General features: G+C 36.1%; 1 protein-coding gene across 1 annotated transcript in view; it reads left to right on the forward strand.

The window, feature by feature from the left end:
• Adamts6 (ADAM metallopeptidase with thrombospondin type 1 motif 6) overlaps window positions 1-17,719 on the forward strand; it is a 222,041-nt gene that overhangs the window by 96,621 nt on the left and 107,701 nt on the right. Inside the window, exons 12-14 of the mRNA XM_026788997.1 lie at window positions 4,205-4,312; window positions 14,455-14,600; window positions 16,744-16,807. Coding sequence (XP_026644798.1) covers window positions 4,205-4,312; window positions 14,455-14,600; window positions 16,744-16,807 — 318 coding nt within the window. The remainder of the gene's footprint in view (window positions 1-4,204; window positions 4,313-14,454; window positions 14,601-16,743; window positions 16,808-17,719) is intronic.

Genomic DNA, 17,719 nt, shown 5'->3' on the forward strand with positions numbered 1-17,719 from the left:
TAAAGATAAGTTTATTGAGTTCATTGCAAGATGGCTATGGGATTGGGTAGTAAGCAGATTAGTACCTGCCTTATGTTAATTTTTAGAAAACAAGTTGATAAATGGGTTCAAGTCTTAGTTTTTATTAAAGTGATCTCCAGTGCATGCAAATGCCTTACATACTTATATCTCTAAGAAGGAAGAAAGATGAGCTGTAGGATTTAGGCTGCAAAGGACTAGCTGATTGGGATGTTGGGAAATGCCAACAGGGATTTAATTGAGCAAATGTTTTCTTGTGGGTGAAAAATAACTTTCTTAAGAAATTGGAGCTCTAGCTTGTACCTCACAGGAGAATTAAACAGCTACTTCAACTACTTGACACTGAGCAAATAAATCAACTCAATAACTTGGTTCATCTTAGAATGTGTGACAGAAACAATTTGACTGTACTTCTGTAACTCAGAAACTATGGCATGATGAAACATAAAAAAATAAACTCACTGGAGACAGACTGAATATGAGTAATAAACAACATAAGAAAATAGTCCAACATCAAGCCAATAATCGTTGTCTCAAGAGGAAAAAAAGATATGAAAATGTTGACAGAGAGGTAAGAGAGAAGATCCGAATTTATGCTGGGTAGGCATAAGGAGGGGTAAGATAGAGGTATGCCAGAGGAACCAGAGTCAAAGAAAAGTTCAAATTCTCAGAGCATGAATCTGAAAACAAAACAAACAACAGATACAACAGAGAAACAGCACTAAAATAAATCTTCAAACTCTTGGAGGTAATTAAAATGACTTTCAAAACATAGCATTGGCCTAAAAAGTGATCATAATATCTTCAAATGCTCAGGTAAGATTAATGTCAGCTTAGAACTGTATATTCAATTAAAATATTTAAAATGAGGATAAATTATATATGTTAGGAAGAAATAAATATATGTTCAGGAAACGAATTCTTTGCTAAATTGATTACTAAAGGATCTATGTAAAAAAGAAATTGGATTCTACGCACTGGCAAGCACACAGATATATGTAGGAAAGAGTATAATGAAAAAATACTGTATTGGTGTTGTTCTAGTTTTATCAAAGAAATTAGCAATATCAGTTTCCCTGGTCCTTGTGATTCTATGTGATGATATTTCTTCATTATGCTTTATTATGCTGACATGTCTGGTGTGTGGTAGAGTCTCAGTAAATATTTGCAAATGGAAACGGAATATTGCTTTCATTTTTTTTCAATCTTCCTTCCTGATTGTAGTTGATCCCATATAATTAAAGATTCCATCTCAAATTTTACTCTCATGCACTGTCATTTAATAGAGATGTCTTTTAGAGGAGCTGTTGATAATTTCTTTCTCCTTCCTTAGACCTCAGGACCAGTAGAGCAACAGGTTTCCCTGAGTCTTCCCAAAGTGAAATTTAAGACACTAGAGGAAACTCTAGCACAGAGGCAATGATTTATTTGCCTAGAGAAGTCATGAAACTGATCGTAATAAACATGAACTTCTGTCAGGAGTGATAAACACATGCAAGAAAATTGTTGCTCCTGAACTAAGCTAGGAGAAACTCATTCCCTTCCACTAACTGTACCTATCGCCATATATATTTCATTTAGGAAAGGAACTTGACAACTATAATTTTTTATATAAAAATTTCTCAAGAGATAAAAAAACTTTAAGCCTGTTATTAACTTCATTACATCTTGAAGCCTTCATGGAAGTGTTTATTCAGCACTTAATGTTCATGTGCAGAGGAAATAGGCTGTCCGTATTCTAAAACTTGCTTGGTGAGAAATGAGCTTTTCTTGTGTTTTGACTTTACCTTCCGAAATTCAGTATCAAAATTCCTTTTTACTCAAAATGAAATACCAGTCACAAATTCTGCTAGAAAAGCTTTCTATGATCTCTGGGACTACTTTTACAGTACAAGTGTATTTTCCAGTGTAGTCTGCAGCTCCAAGCTGCATGTAGCAAAAAAATGCCAATCTTCAGGAAGTCACTCCTGCTAGATGCAGAAATCTGTCTTTCACACATGAAAGGAAGGTATATCACCAATCTTGACAACACAATTAAGAAAAGTACCTTAATCTCTTGACACTTTGGGTAGAGGTTTTCAAAGTTGCTTTTAGAAAACCATGTTTCTGTGACACCACTAAACTGTATGTTTTGTAACGGATGCTCTGAGTGTTGTCTTCACTAGTAGAGTCCTAGTCTAGTTATGTAGAAAGTACATTTTAGGTTCTTTTGCCTTTATCTAAGGTAAGACTTAGACACCCCCCCCCCCAAAAAGAGAAAACATTAAAAATCTTGTCCAGAGATAATCAATGATTATTTTTATTGTTTTTACACTTTAAATATATTGTTCTATTAAATGTGTCTCTGTGACCTCATTGTTATATGAATTTGAACAGGCTTTTTACACTAGGTCAGTATTTTAACCTTTAAATAGTGGCAGTCCTGCTGTTTCTAAAATACTAAACTAAGCCGGGCGGTGGTGGCGCACGCCTTTAATCCCAGCACTCGGGAGGCAGAGGCAGCCGGATCTCTGTGAGTTCGAGACCAGCGTCTACAAGAGCTAGTTCCAGGACAGGCTCCAAAACCACAGAGAAACCCTGTCTCGAAAAACCAAAAAAAAAAAAAAGTAAACTAAAAGAATGCACTGAAAATACATCGTAAGAAGAATAAGGAAGTATTTTTTATTGAGTTCAATTTTAAAAGGAGCATTTTTGTTTGATACTGTAATTCCCAAAAGGCTCTTCTAATTTGTTTTGTTTTTTTCGTTCACTAGTCTCTAAGTAGAGTAAAAAATAGAGTATATTTAATATTTAATTTAGTTTTATTTTGTATGTCTAAGTGTTTCACCTGCATGTATGTCCATACATTATGTGCATATGGGCTACCTATGAAGGTCAGAGAGCATTGGATTCCCCAGAACTGGAGTTACAGATGGTTCTGAGCTGCCATGTGTGTGTCGGGAACTGACGACAAGTCTTCTGCAAGAGCAGCTTATACTGTTAAACAGCCGAGCCATTTCTCCAGCTCCCGATTTCAAGTATTTTAAAACCTAATACACATTGTACATCACCTCCTGACTGATGAAGGACACGCCTAATAGGAATCCAAAGAGAGCCCCAGCAATGTGCTATAGGACCATGTGGGCATTTCTATTTGTAGAACAATAGTTTCCCTATTTTACTGCTTTCCTTCTTAATTGTGTCTATGACACATGAGTTCTTGGGTCTAGAGAGTTAAAACTTCAGCTCAGATGTAAAAGTGAAAGGTTTAAGTGTTATATAGTGTCTCTGTATTTTTATTACATATTGTTACAAATATATTTATATTCATAATTCTAGTTTAAATTAGTGGTGGTGATGATAATTGATGATCACCTATAAAAAAACTAGAAAATTTTGAGTGTTTTCTTCTAAAGTTAATTTTTTATATAATTATAACACAGACATAATATTTAGATATAACCAGATAATAATCTGATAACTTAACCTATTATTTTTTTATTTTTGGTATTGGAAAAGTCTTATAATTATGTTCCAAGTCAGAAAATAATAAGGAAGGAGGTAAAAAACCATAAATAGGCCTATCTTATGAAAGTTTACTGTTATTGTGCTAAACTATTTGATAACTGAAAATTACTTTTCCAGATAATTCTTGGACATACAAAATTTAGAAATTACTCCAAAATGTACCCCATATTTCTTTAAATCTATGTTAAATTTCTATCTACTTAACAGTGTTTGTTTCTGTCTTTCCCCTCCCCAGTATATTTCCAATTTTTAAATAATTATTTTTATTTGAATGCTGCCTAAGGAATCATTAACCTGATGCTGCTCTGTTAGCAATTGTTAAGTTTGTGCTATTATATATTCTCAAGCATTAAAAAAAAACCAAATTTCTTCTCTATGTATTTTTCACTTTTCTTCCATGTTAATGAAATATCTATACACTGTTATGAAAAGATCCCCATCAGTATTAAATAATAAGACATACTTTATCTGCTCAAACCAAAAACAAACTCAGACCAAAGTTTAAATGATCCTACTAAATGAATAACCTGCCCTGTGAAAGACCTTCGCCCTAAATCCTCTTCAGTAGTGGCTTCAATAGCAGCAAGTGGTGCTGAATGACTGTGGACATGCTCTATGCAAGAGATGCACGAGCTTTTACCTCTATTCCTGATCAACTTGCTTTTGCCTTCTTTCCTAGGAAGTGTGTAGAGAGCTCTGGTGCCTCAGCAAAAGCAACCGCTGTGTCACCAACAGTATTCCAGCTGCCGAGGGGACACTATGTCAGACTGGGAATATTGAAAAGGGGGTAAGCACAAGTGATTTGTTAGCCATTTGACACATAAACTGATCAGTTTTTGGTGCTGATGTTCATACACTGGAAATCTGTATTAATTTAAGATGTACTTTGAAATAATAGGTTTTAACCAAGTGGTATTTGTCCTATTTACAAATGTACCTTACTTATGAGATTAAAAGGACCTAACTTCTTCATGTCAGTTTCACATAAAAGAATAATAATAAAATCAAACAAAGCAATTTATTGAACATGAAAATAATAATCTTAGTTTTTATTAGTCTAATTAAAAAATCTTCTCTAGGGATTGTTCATGCACGGTTGGGACATGGCTGAGATGTTAGAGCATTTCCCAATATGTACGAAGGTCTGGGCTCAATCTTCAGCACCACAGGAAAAAAGAATTGTTCAAACAGATATTTAAAAAGTTAGTTATATTCTGCTACTAAATTTCTCTGGAATTGTTATATACGTAAATTCTAGAATTCTATGGACTGAATTTATAACTAATACTTGTCATCTCCTCTCTGTTTTGCCTCCTTCCATGTGAGCTGGGCTACTCTCAACAGAGATCACAATGAATTTCAACTTGCAGTGGGATATTTAAATAAAAAGAATGAAAGTTTTTGGGCAGCTGTCACAGGTTATTAATTCTTGCTGACGGCTTCATTCAGGACCCATGACCTAGTGCCATGTTGATGGCTTTTCCATGCTGGCTTTGGAAATGTTGGTAAATTATGCTAAATATAAGAATTGGTAAGGCCATTTTAAAAGGATTAGAATTTTTTTTCAAAATTTATAGGTAGCCAATAAAAATATAGAGCCTTCATACACTACAAAAATTCTTTCTTTCTCTTTTTTTTCACTGAAGTAATAGAAAATATTAGGAACCACATTCTTGAAACAACAGTCTAGGTTTATTTTGGACCTGCCAGTCCTTGTCAAGGACAAGTAGCAATTTACATCCATCTGCAAAGAAACGTACAAGTGAAGGAGGGAAGCCACAAAGGGGATCTGTTACTTTATTACTGTTCACTGGTGGACTGTTCTTTTCCGGGTCTGGCCTGAGTCACAGTTTCTCTTCTCCTAGAGCAGCACTGTCAATAGACCTGATAGGTTTTTATTTTACTTTATTTTTATAAGCAGAGATATATTTTTCTATAAATATTCAAGAGCTAGAAATGTAACTCAGTGATAGATAGTAACTTGTCAGGCATTCACAAAACTTTGAGTGTGACCCCCAATATTACAAAAATGGATAGGGAATAAACATCTACAAACATTGTAGAAGTTTTATAATCACCCCAAATATTAAAAATTGTACTACAAGTAGTAGCTACTTGAAAACACATGACTGAACATTAATCACTTATGTGACAAAAACCTTTGCGATGGTTTGAATAGGTATAACCCCCATAGACTCATTTGTTTGAATGCTTGGCCCATAGAGAGTGCCACTATTAGGAGGTGTGGCCTTGTTGGAGGAAGTGTGACACTGTAGAGGCAGGCTTTGAGGTCTTACATACTCAAGTTATGCTCAGTGTGGTACACAGTCTTTTTCTGCCACCTGTGATCAAGATGTAAAACTCTCACCTCCTTCTTCAGTACCACAATTCCTTGCATGGCCCCATATCCTGCCATGATGATATTGGACTAAATCTCTGAACTGTAAATAACCCAATTAAATTTTTTCCTTATTAAGAGTTGCTGTGGTTATTGTATCTCTTCACAGCAATATAAACCCAAACTAAGACAGAAACTGGTATCAGGGACTGGGGATTTCTGTGGTAGGCCTGACCAAGCTTTTTTTGGAGAACTGTGAACTTTGGAATTTTCGATCAGAAAAACAGCTGAGCACTTTAAATAGGGAGTAATGGATCAACCTAGTAGAATCATAGAAGACAGTGGTACTGAGGGTGATTTGAACTGTGTGGATCTGGCTCAAGAGGTTTCAGAGAAGAATTTTCGTATGTAGCCTAGAGACTGTTCTTGTGATATTTTGGCAAAGAATGTGGCTACTTGTTGCCTTTGTTTGAAAAGTTTGCCTGAGGCTAAGGTGAAGAGTTTTGGATTACTTCCATTGGCAGAGAAAGTCTCAAAACAGCCTAGTATTGACTCTGTTGTGCGGTGATTAGCATTCTGTCTTTTGAAGATCTATAATGAAAAGAAACATGCTGAACAAGAAAAAATACAAAATGTACAATTTGAGGAGAAATGGGGCACCAGGAAGTGGAATGCTTTTAAGTCCTCTGTTTAAGGAGATAAACAGATTATGAAATGGAATAAAGGAATAAAGTGATAACCTCAAGGAAAGATGCTAACTTTTTAACTTGTGAAAAGGAATTAAAGGAAAGTTTAGAGCCCTGTGTGGTGGCGCACGCCTTTAATCCCAGCACTCAGAAGGCAGAGGCAGGCGGATCTCTGAGATTGAGGCTAGGCTGGTCTACAAAGCAAGTTCCAGGACAGCTAAACTTAGGCAGTGAAAGACAGAAAACGAGTGAAAATGTAATTGAATAAGGGAGCCCACATTTCAGTCCCACCAAACACCAGATCTTCAGAGCCTCAACCACATGGTTCTGGCCTTAGAGTCAAGGATACATGACTTTAGAGTCAAGGGGACATGGAATCTCCCTCTGTGACTAAGGAGATCCACTGAGACCAAACATATGGCAGGGGTGTCCCTGCATGGAGGCCTAGAGAGGCCATTGTGTGAAGCTGTGAAGGTGAAGCCTGGATTGCCTTGGTCACCCCAAAATTTTGGAGATGCCAAAATCATGGGTTATCTGCTGAGGAAAGTAGCTAACAGGGAGTGGAAACAGCCAAGAGAAGTAAGTGTGTTACAGTCAACAAAGCTGAAAGGAGTTGGAGATTTGAAATGTGATTTGACATTAAATATGGAGATTCAGAGTTTGGAGTTTGCCCAACTGGTTTTAGTCTTGCTTTGGTTCAGTAATACTTTACTATGCTTCCTGTCCTCCATTTTGGAACAGTAATGTACATACTTTGCCATTATATGTTGGAAACATGTGATATGTTTTTTGATTTTGATTTTATAGGGGATTAGTTAAGAGACTGTGAATCTTAGAAGAGTCTTTGAAATTTGAACTTCTAAGCTTTATTGAGACTACAATAGATTATGGAGTTGGACAAAATGCATTTTGCATTATGTTACGGTAACAAGCCTATATGGGCCAGGGAGTGAACTCTGGTGGTTTGAATAAGTATGGCCCCATAGATTCATGTGTTTTAAGCTTGGTCCATGGGGAATGGCACTATTAGGAAGCACAACCTTGGTGGAATATATATGGCCTTAGAGGAAGTGTAACACTGTAGAGGTGGTTTGAAGTCTTTTATGCTCAAGCTATGCCCAGTGTGGTACATAGTCTCTCTGCTGCCTGCAGCTGAAGATAAAGAACTCTCAGCTTCTTCTTCAGCACATTGTTTGCTCTCATGCTGACATGATGGGACATGGCAGTAATTCTCATTATTTGTGAGACATGGAAACTATGGGCTCCAAGCTAGATTGGACAATATAGTGAGGCTCTATTCAATATAAAATTTAAAATTGAGGATATGCTGAAGATATCACAGTGAGATAACACTTTACTGTTGGAATGTATGTAGTCCTAGTTCAATAGGCCATCATGTACACATGTGTGTGTGCACACACACTTTGAATTTTTAAATAATCTTTTAGAGCTGCATTTTAAAGCAAAACACAAAGCAAAGATGATTGAGCTCAATACTTTTTTCTCATTGACTAGATTTACTATTATTCTCTAAGAATTTTTGTTTTTAGGGGTGATATGTATTTATTGTTGCTAAGTACAGACTTTACACTTAGAGCTTTGTCTACTTGGAAATTAAACAAGAACCCAGAACTCAGAATTTTGACTGGAAAAAAAAGAACAATTGTGCAGAGTCCTAGTGGCAAAATTAAAGTGAAAATTTCAATTAACCTGATCAACATTGTGTTTCTTCTAACCTACACATATAAAAATAGAAGACATTCCCAATAATACTGATAGCAAATGATAATATTTTTAAAAGTACTTATATCATACCAGGAATGTGTTGCCATTTTCCTCTTGACAAAACTTCAATAAAGCATGTAATGTTTTAACTTCATTTTACAGATGAAAAACGAATGAATAACACAGTACTACACAGTAAATTTATACCATAGCTGAGGATTCAACACTGGCCTTTCTGGTTCGCAGTTGAAATCCTCCTGTTTAATTTATCTTCTGATAAGGGATTGTGTATTGAAAAAAGCAGTATTGCATTGTGGTAGATATGAAACAGACAAATAAACATGAAGCAGGCATCATATTTTACTGTAGTAAGTGGAATTATCATTTGTTAACATGTAACAGTCATTTGTTTGATAAGAAATTATAGTAAGAAGTCAATGTGGGCTATTAATATATACTTTTATGAAAATTAATAAAATAATTAATCCTTAATAGAAGAGCAAACAAATTTCTGCAAACTTGACAGTTATAGTGGAATGAGATAGGAGTGAACTTTTTCACAGGCTTTCTCAGTATCATTGCTTAGCATTGTTATGTGCCAGCCTTAAACATCATAACCAGCAGAAGTGGGCACCACACAGCATACAAATGAAACCCAGACACTCAAATGGAATATCCACAAAATATAATCTTAATGTTGAATTTCAAAACTACTCTCATCAAAAAGAATAAGAAGTAACCTATACCCCACCTAGCTAGCCACGACAGTGGATAAAAACCAAAGCTGCTCACAGTTGTTTAAATAAATTTTTTTTTAGAGGGAGGAGTTAGAAATATCACTTGAGTGATAGCATAGACATAGCCAGAGGATTGGATCCATGATGATCTCGTCAAACTCTGGCTGCAAATGTTGTGGGATCCTTGCCCAGAGGCATGGTTCCACAAATGTTCCACAACTGTTCCATGCACATTTAGCAGATGGAGTAAGAAATATGGCCAAAAAATTAAAAACTGATCTTTGCGTGATTCCTGGGGGGTCTGACATTGCTATTACAGCCATTGGATGTTTGCCTGAATAAGCCATTCACGGACTGAATAAGAACCATATGTCCTGAATGGATGTGCTCAGGGACAGTAGCATTAACTAAAGGAGGAAATTTGATGAGCCCAGACGGTGTGCTTGCGCTGTGTGTCCATGGGTCAATCTCGTGCAAATCAATCAATATAAATTTCAGCCAAAGTACTTCACTTGGGTGTAGCATCAGCAAAAGTCCTTGGGTAGGAATCAGAAACGCTGTATTTGATGAAATAGTAAATAAGGATTTAGATTGTAGGAACTTCAGTAGTAGTGTTGGCATTGTTACTGTACAGGATATTGAGGGTAATCAAAACCCAATCCATATAATCCCTGTTCGTAACCACAAAGAAAGTTTCAAATAGTTGGTTTATTGCCAGAAGATTCATTTAATGATTCTATAAGATTCAATTAGAGATATAGGCCAGCGTTTGGGTTTACATATAAGTGACATTGATCCCTAATATCTTTGCATGGGAAAATAGAGTTGGATTAGGAAAGGATTATTATATGCCTTTTAAATCACTAGATATATTGCAGGGTATTTGCAACCTTATTCTTAATTCACCTAGGGTAGAAAGTAATATATTTTGACTGGACACCAAATAAACAGAGTGAGGAAAGAATAGTTCTTCCAAATGCTCTAGAAATGTAAATAACATGGTTGACAAGCTCTGATTGGGAATTAGGGCTGAAATGCAGCCTGATCAGTCACATACCTACTCAGCAGGAAGACTGGACCTTTAATAGTGTGGTACTCCAGCCCTATGCTCTTCTGACTTGAAACTGCTCTTTCCTAAATCATCAGTATCACTCCCTTTACATTTTTAGGGTTTCTTTAGAGTTCTCTCATTCCATATGCTAACTTGAGCCAGTTCTGTTTATAACAAGATATTCAATAATTATAGCCTAAAATGGTTATAGGTAAAAAGAAAAAAAATGCCAAGTATTGTGGCTCATACTTATAATTCCAGCACTTAGAAGGCCGAGGCAGGAATAAGGCCGTGAATTATGGACCAGGCTGAGCTACAAAGTTAATTCTACTCTTGCCTGGCTATAGAGTAAGACTGTCTCAAAAACTCTCCCAAAGAGTTTTTACTCATTTACAAACACTATATAACTATACAATGTAGTAATTCAGTAGCAAGTGATTTAGTTTACTAAGACTGTTTCTAAAGAAAATGTTTAAAAGAATCACTGCTTTCTACATGATGTTTTCAGCATATTTATTTTATATTATAAAGAAATGTGAAAAATAAGAAACAATATGAAATTTATTTTGGAAGTATGAAGTTTCATTTATCTCGCCTTTATGGTTTTTGTTAACTACACTTAAATTAACAGAAAGAAGACCAAATATCCAACTTACTTAGATAATTGAGTCTATAGTAACAAGAATATTAACTAGAACCATCCAAGATTACTAGTTTGGTTATCACCTTTGAGAGTAAAGGTTAGGAGCTGGATTATATCTCTATATCTAGCTTTCATACTCTAAAGTAAAGTAACAGTCCATCCTTCTGAAAATATAGCATTTGCTTGACAACTTCATGGTAGGAAAGAATAGAAACACACATTACACTCAAAATTTTCACCTGTATATGCTTATTGGCTCTATAGACTTCAAGTTGCTTTTTTTGGTGTAGTCCAATTATTCTATGCATGATTTACATACATTGAAATATTTAAGCATATTGATTAATTCAAATATCACTTGATCCATGTTAACTCTCAAATGAGTGCCTTAAAGCTTCATTAGTCAGTTAAATAACTTTTTAAAAATTATATACTACATCAAGATATTTACTAACAATAGAGAGAAGTAGCAAGAACTATAAAAACTTAAGTACAAAGGAGGGAGTAATAAAACAGAATGCAAAAGAATACACCTGCTGAAATAAAAATCAAACCAGTTGCTTAGTAGATTTTAATTTCTTTTAATGTTTGTCTACATTGAACTAATTCAGAAAGTTTTCTTATTTTAATCTATATTGGAGTCAAGAAGTAAAATTGGTTCCCATTGTTAAAGAAACAAAAAAACTCAAGTGACTTTCTTTGGAGCCTAAAATATTTCTAGAATGAAAACTGATAATAGTAATATAAAGCTTCTTCCACATGCTGAAATCAGTAACTTTTAAGCCAGTTAGCTGAGTTAACTAGTTATCAAATTGGAGACCAGTCTTATTAAAAATGAGGTACCTGGTATTTATACTATTACTATGATTATTTTACCCAATAATCTTTGTTATTTAACTTTTTGTAATCAGTTTTTATTACTTCCATTGAATAATTATAGAAATAGAATTTATACAGTAAATGTTTTCTTGAAACTGTTTATGGAATACTATTTTTGTATAGCTGTTAATGATGAGAAAGCCAGGTGTGAAGAATCAGATGGTCAAAGTAAGCCTTGGCGACACAGCATGTCAAGGCTGTTCAGTTCTACATGAAAGCCTGTTTCTAAAACACCCAAACCTCCGAAGTCTCCCAAAACTTATGAAAATTGAACAGCATTTTATAAAATGATCTGAGGTCAGGTAAGAACAGAGTATAAATATATGTGTGTGTACACATATAGAATATACCTGCATTTACATACATATATGAAAATATTGCAATGAAAACTCAACTTTTGTGTGCTAATCAAATAATTATTTTAAAGTTTGTGTATGTATATGCTGGGTTCTGAACCCAAATCTTCAAGTGCTAACTATCTTTTTACCTATCTTTTTACCACTCTGGTATCCGTCTAAGTAAGCCAAAAATAAGGCTCAAAGGAAAACAAGGGTATTTATTGACTCTTTCATTGCCCTTTGTAAGCATATATAGCAATACTGATATATACTTTGGAATTTATATCTTTTAGTATTTTTATGGCTCTCACTATTTTTAAATCCTAAGAAAAAAGTTAAAAAGTAAAACATTTCCCTTCAAATCATATGTATTCTCACGGAAGTCTGAAATGACAAGAAAACAAATGTGAGTTTGTTTATCTTAATCTTTTCTAGCTCCTTTCTGACATGTAGTGACTAAAATAGGATTCAAAATCTTGCAATTTAGCTATAATAATTCATCTAATAGGTTTTTTACGTGTATACTAGATACCAAATAGTGATGGAGGCAATCCTCATTACAACAGGGTCCCTGTGACAATGGGTCTGCATTTTACCTCTTCTGTCTAATATACTGCTACACGTTGCTATGCTAGCCTTAAAATGAGGCTAGTCTGAGGAACAGAAATTAACAGTAGCCATGTGATTTTTTTTCAAGGCTTGCATTCTAAGCAGAGAGGGGTGAACTAAGAGGAAATTGATAAGATAACTAAAGTAGTTCTAACTGGTAAGGTTGTTGAAGTGGAAGGCATAAGTAAGCACTGCTCCATAATGAAAAGGATAGCTCTAGGGCAAGAATGGATGGTGAGGTGCCTCTTCAGAATAAGAGCATCCTGGAAAAAGCTGTCTGCTGAAATGATACTTGGTCTAAGACTAAATGGTCAGAAGACATCTATGTAAACAACTGGAAGCTGGGTGTGATAGCACAACCTGGAATCCTAGCATTTAGAAGACTAAAGCTCTGGGATCATTACTTTCAAAGTCAGCCTGGGCCACGTGGCAAAACCTATCTTGATTGATAGGTTTTAGTTAAAAAGGACTAGAGATGTGGCTTAGTGTAGACAAGCTAGCATGTATTCAGCTCTCTGATTTGTGGTATCAGTTGCTAGGAGAAGGCAACCTGAAGGATGAGCAAATGTGCTAATGAGGGAGCAAGTGTAGAAGGAGAGGTGGGCGAGGAAGAACTAACAAACCATGTGGCTACTGATCTCCTTGCCAAGGCGAGGGGGCTCAGAGGCTGTGAGGGCTCTATCAGCAAGTCTGGGCTTAAAGGAGATGGGAGCCACTGAGGCCTTTTAAGCAAAATAGTAACAGCATGAAATCAAAATAGTGTGATGCTGTGTCTTTAAAAGCCATACCTGAATTCTCTCTGGGAAAGATGGAGGCAGAATCACCAAGTGAGGAGCTACTCCGTCTGGAGGCTGTTGTCTAGGGTGGCAGCCATATAGAAGGTGAAATTGAGAGAACTGCCCCTGTACCTCAGGAGTTAAAAACCAACAAACTTGGTGACATAATTAGGGCAATGAAATGATTAGTTTTTAAGTGTCTCACATCTCATTATAAGGTTGAATTTCTTAATGGAATGATCCTGTTGACAATTAACTCTAACAACTGTTGCCTATTGTTATCCATATAAACATTTCACTTTCATAGTTGAGTTTGATTTGTTAATGTTTGATGATTTAGAAAAATGCACCAACAAAAACCTATAAATGCTTGACTTAAAAGAACACTTTTATTTTGCCATATACTGCAAATAAGATTTATCATGCTAGAGTTATGAACTGATTATGTGATGTCTACTTTCTGATAAATTATTTCTGGCTCTCTCCTTAGGGACAGCATGTATGGTTTATTGCACAGAGTAAAACTGAGCAGAATTCCAGTACACATGTTTGTACAGGGGCCTTTCACATGGCTAGTCAATGTATATAAGGTTTTTTGTGCCCAGTCCCTAGTGTCTTGGCATTACTTTTATTATGTCTGTGCTGCTCCTAGATGAAATACCACAAAGCATTCTTTTACTATTGTAGCCTCAACCAGTTTTTCTTTAAAGAACTTGCAATTACCATCATAAAAACTCCTTACTGGAGAACTTTCCATAGTGCATTATCATTCCACAAGTCTAATAATAGTAGAATATAAAGATTTTTTTAAAGAAATTACTACAATATCTAAAAATGATTTTGAGGTCTCTAGCTAATTCCATAATGAGAAACACTAAAAGTCTGGATAAAGAGAAACAAAGAGAAACTGCCAAAGTCAGGGATTTTAGAACTGGTACACATTGGAGACTAATAATGTGACCAGCTGAAGATACTTTGCAAATCATATGCACCTTTACATTGTCTAAACACAGTTAAAAACCTGTTCCCTTCTCTTGAGAATGCAAATGCTTAAAATTAGTCATTACCTGAGTTTTATGAAAGTTTATGGACTTCTATCTTGTATCTGCCTAAAAGCTAATTCTGTGTGTTTTGTGTCCTCTTACAGTGGTGCTATCAGGGAGAATGTGTTCCTTTTGGCACTTGGCCCCAGAGCATAGATGGGGGTTGGGGTTCCTGGTCGCTGTGGGGCGAATGCAGCAGGACCTGCGGGGGAGGCGTCTCTTCATCCCTAAGACACTGTGACAGTCCAGCGTAAGTAGCTAAAGTAAGCCAGAGCCAACAAAAAGACACAATTGGAAATGATTCAAACCTGTGGTTTCACATGTTATCTGTAAAAATGTTTCTCTAGCAAGCCAAGTGCTTGTCTTCAGAAGAAGCAAGAGGTCCAGGAAAGTGGAGGAGCTTTGTTAGACAGACTTTCTTTTTCTTCCTTTCCCCTTATTGTGTAAGTAAAACTTGAGAGAGAGAGAGAGAGAGAGAGAGAGAGAGAGAGAGAGAGAGAGAGAGAGAGAGAGAAGCTAAATCTCTCAAATAGAAAAGCATTGTCTTCTAGATAAGTTAGTAATGATCAGATTTCCTCCTCTGAAGACTGCTGACTTATGGATGAATCCGTGTCTGGTTTCTGCTACATTACCGTTATTTCCAGAAAAAGAAGGGCTTTTCACATGTCACATAAAATTATCACTGCCACATTACTATTAAAAGGACCAATGAGAGCACTTCAGGAGTTGAGATGCCTCGATTCGCATCACAGATCACAATGAAGACAATTCTGTCCATGTGTTAAAGTGGTTTCCATTCACACGCTCCTGTCATCTCTCAGTACTGTTGCAAGCAAGTCAGCCTGTCCCTGTCCCACCACTCTCCTGCCAGAGCCCCCACTGGGCAAGGCCTGTCCCTGTCCCACCACTCTCCTGCCAGAGCCCCCACTGGGCAAGGCCAGCCCATCAGTATGCTTTGCCAGTTCCGTTTCCTTTCCATCCTATCAATGTAAGGTGGACTGGTACTTTAATTTACTTTTCCTATTCTGCCTAAGACTCACCTGCTCCTTCACTGCTGCCTACTACCTACCTATAGTGTCTAGAACTGAAGCTGAGGACCTTTTCTGATAAGCAGTCTTTGGTGAAGAATGATGTTTTAACCTCTCTACTCACCCCACCCACTAATCTGGATAAATGATGGTCTAGTTTAGTTCTTTTTTTGTTCTCATTTTAACCTTGGACTCTTAGCTTTTTTCAAATACCTTGTTTCTATTTTTTTTTATCTAAGAATATTTTCTTTAAAACAGTTCTAAATTTCAACTTCCCACTTTCTAGCATTGTTGCCTTCCTACCACACAGAGATTCCTGTTATAATTTATAAACTACCCTTGGCTGTCAATATCCCCCCAACTTTGTTTGGCCTCACAATCCCTTTCTCTCAGCTTGACTCAAGTTGATCAATCCACTGATCTTCAAAACATATTCCAAATCCATTGATACCAGTAGACTTGATTCCTTTTAAAGCAAGTGCAAGGATAATTAGCCTAAATTCAACAAGTCTGCTATAAACTACTATCCCACAAGGCGCATAGTTTACCAGTAAGGTTTTGGGGTGTTTGTCTCCCTTGGCGGCTACATGGCTTCTCTGTGACTCTGTCTACTCTCGCTCTACATCTTTGTTCAGATTTTTCACCTAGCTTTGCTCTGTTAAGCCATTGGCCAAAATCAGTTTCTTTATTAACTGATGGCAATAAAACATATTCACAACACACAGAAGGGAATCCCACATCAGTTTGTCACTCAGTAATAGCATGTCTGAGTGATGGCATATGTTTTTCCTGAATTTTAAATAATTTAAATATTAATTTACAAAAGCAAATATTTGATATTGTATTTTTCACTAGTATGGAAGAAATATAATATAAAGCCATCTTTTTAAATTTGTATTTTTAACTTTATGTTGAAATTAAATGAAAATGCATTTTTGTATTATTTACTCTGAACTGGATCCATTCCCAGGAAGTCATTAAGTGTAATCTCTTTGTTTCTCACCTGAAAGAAAATTATAGTCTTTTCTGAAAGAAAAGATTATATTTTCAATATAGATGAGGTTTTTAAAGTCATTGTATTGAGTGGAGTACTATCCTATGATAATTAAATATACTAATTTAATTATATTTTCCTGATAATATAATCATAACTCCTAAGTCTTACAAATTATTTATATATGCTGCTATAACTTTATTCTGAATAACCATATTCATTGTTAGCAATGAACATTATTTTAATAATTGATAAAACATCACATTTTATATCTTCTTAATGTAACTTTTGATGTGTTCATCAAGCAATATATGTAGTCTTTGTTTGACAAATGCATTATAATCACATGTTAAAAAAATGTTGTTTTCCAGACCTTCAGGAGGTGGAAAATATTGCCTTGGAGAGAGAAAACGGTATCGCTCTTGCAATACAGATGTAAGTAAATCCAAAATTTGCTATGAGTAATTAGTTCACTCTTTTCTCATGCAGGGAAAACTTTCACTTTTAGGCTCTTTAATCAGAAATTCATCTGTTGTGAGGGTCACATGAATTCCCTAAAAAGCTAGTCTCAGCACTGTCAGTTCCATCAGTAAGACCACGAGGTAGTTCCAGAAGCAGGTGACCCATATATGCCCTGAAAAACCTGGTTTCAACTCCCAACCTCACTGTCACTGTTTCTTGAGTCCACAAGTGGCAGTCTTACTATGCTCTTCATCTTGTTTTCTGTCCCTCACAGCGAGGAGCCTGAGACTCGCACATCATCCCTCGTCTTTTGGTGTCCAGTCCCTTAAGACTCAACATTACAATCCATAGTCTCTTCTGTCCCAAATCATGTCCCTGCCACTGGCAACTATGAAAATATTTATGTGCCCTCAGGAATTCGTGAACCATTATCAGCAGAATTTCACTGTCTGACTTTTCTGAGTTTCCCTTATCTTTACTGTGCTAGCTGCATCTCTGTTGCTGTGATGAAATACCCAGACAAAGGAACCCAGGGGAGAAAGTGTGTATTTTAGTTTACAGCTCCAGAACCAGTACAGCCCATCTTAGTAAAGAAAGCATGGCAGCAGAGCATGAGACCTGTCTATCACGTTTGCACCAGAGATGTAGAAGAGAAAGAAAACAGAAAGTAGGACCATGTTAGAAAACTTCAAAGCTAGCTCCTAGTGCCATACTTCCTCTAGCAACACTACTTCTTAAAGGTCCCATAAAACCTTCTCAAATAACACCGCTAGCTAGAGACAAACAAACACAAGTCTTTGGGAGGCATTTCATGTTAAAACAACATTTACGCCGGGCGGTAGTGGTGCACGACTTTAATCCCAGCACTCAGGAGGCAGAGGCAGG

The sequence above is a fragment of the Microtus ochrogaster genome, unplaced genomic scaffold, assembly GCF_000317375.1.
Source record: "Microtus ochrogaster isolate Prairie Vole_2 unplaced genomic scaffold, MicOch1.0 UNK11, whole genome shotgun sequence".
Lineage (NCBI taxonomy): Eukaryota > Metazoa > Chordata > Mammalia > Rodentia > Cricetidae > Microtus > Microtus ochrogaster.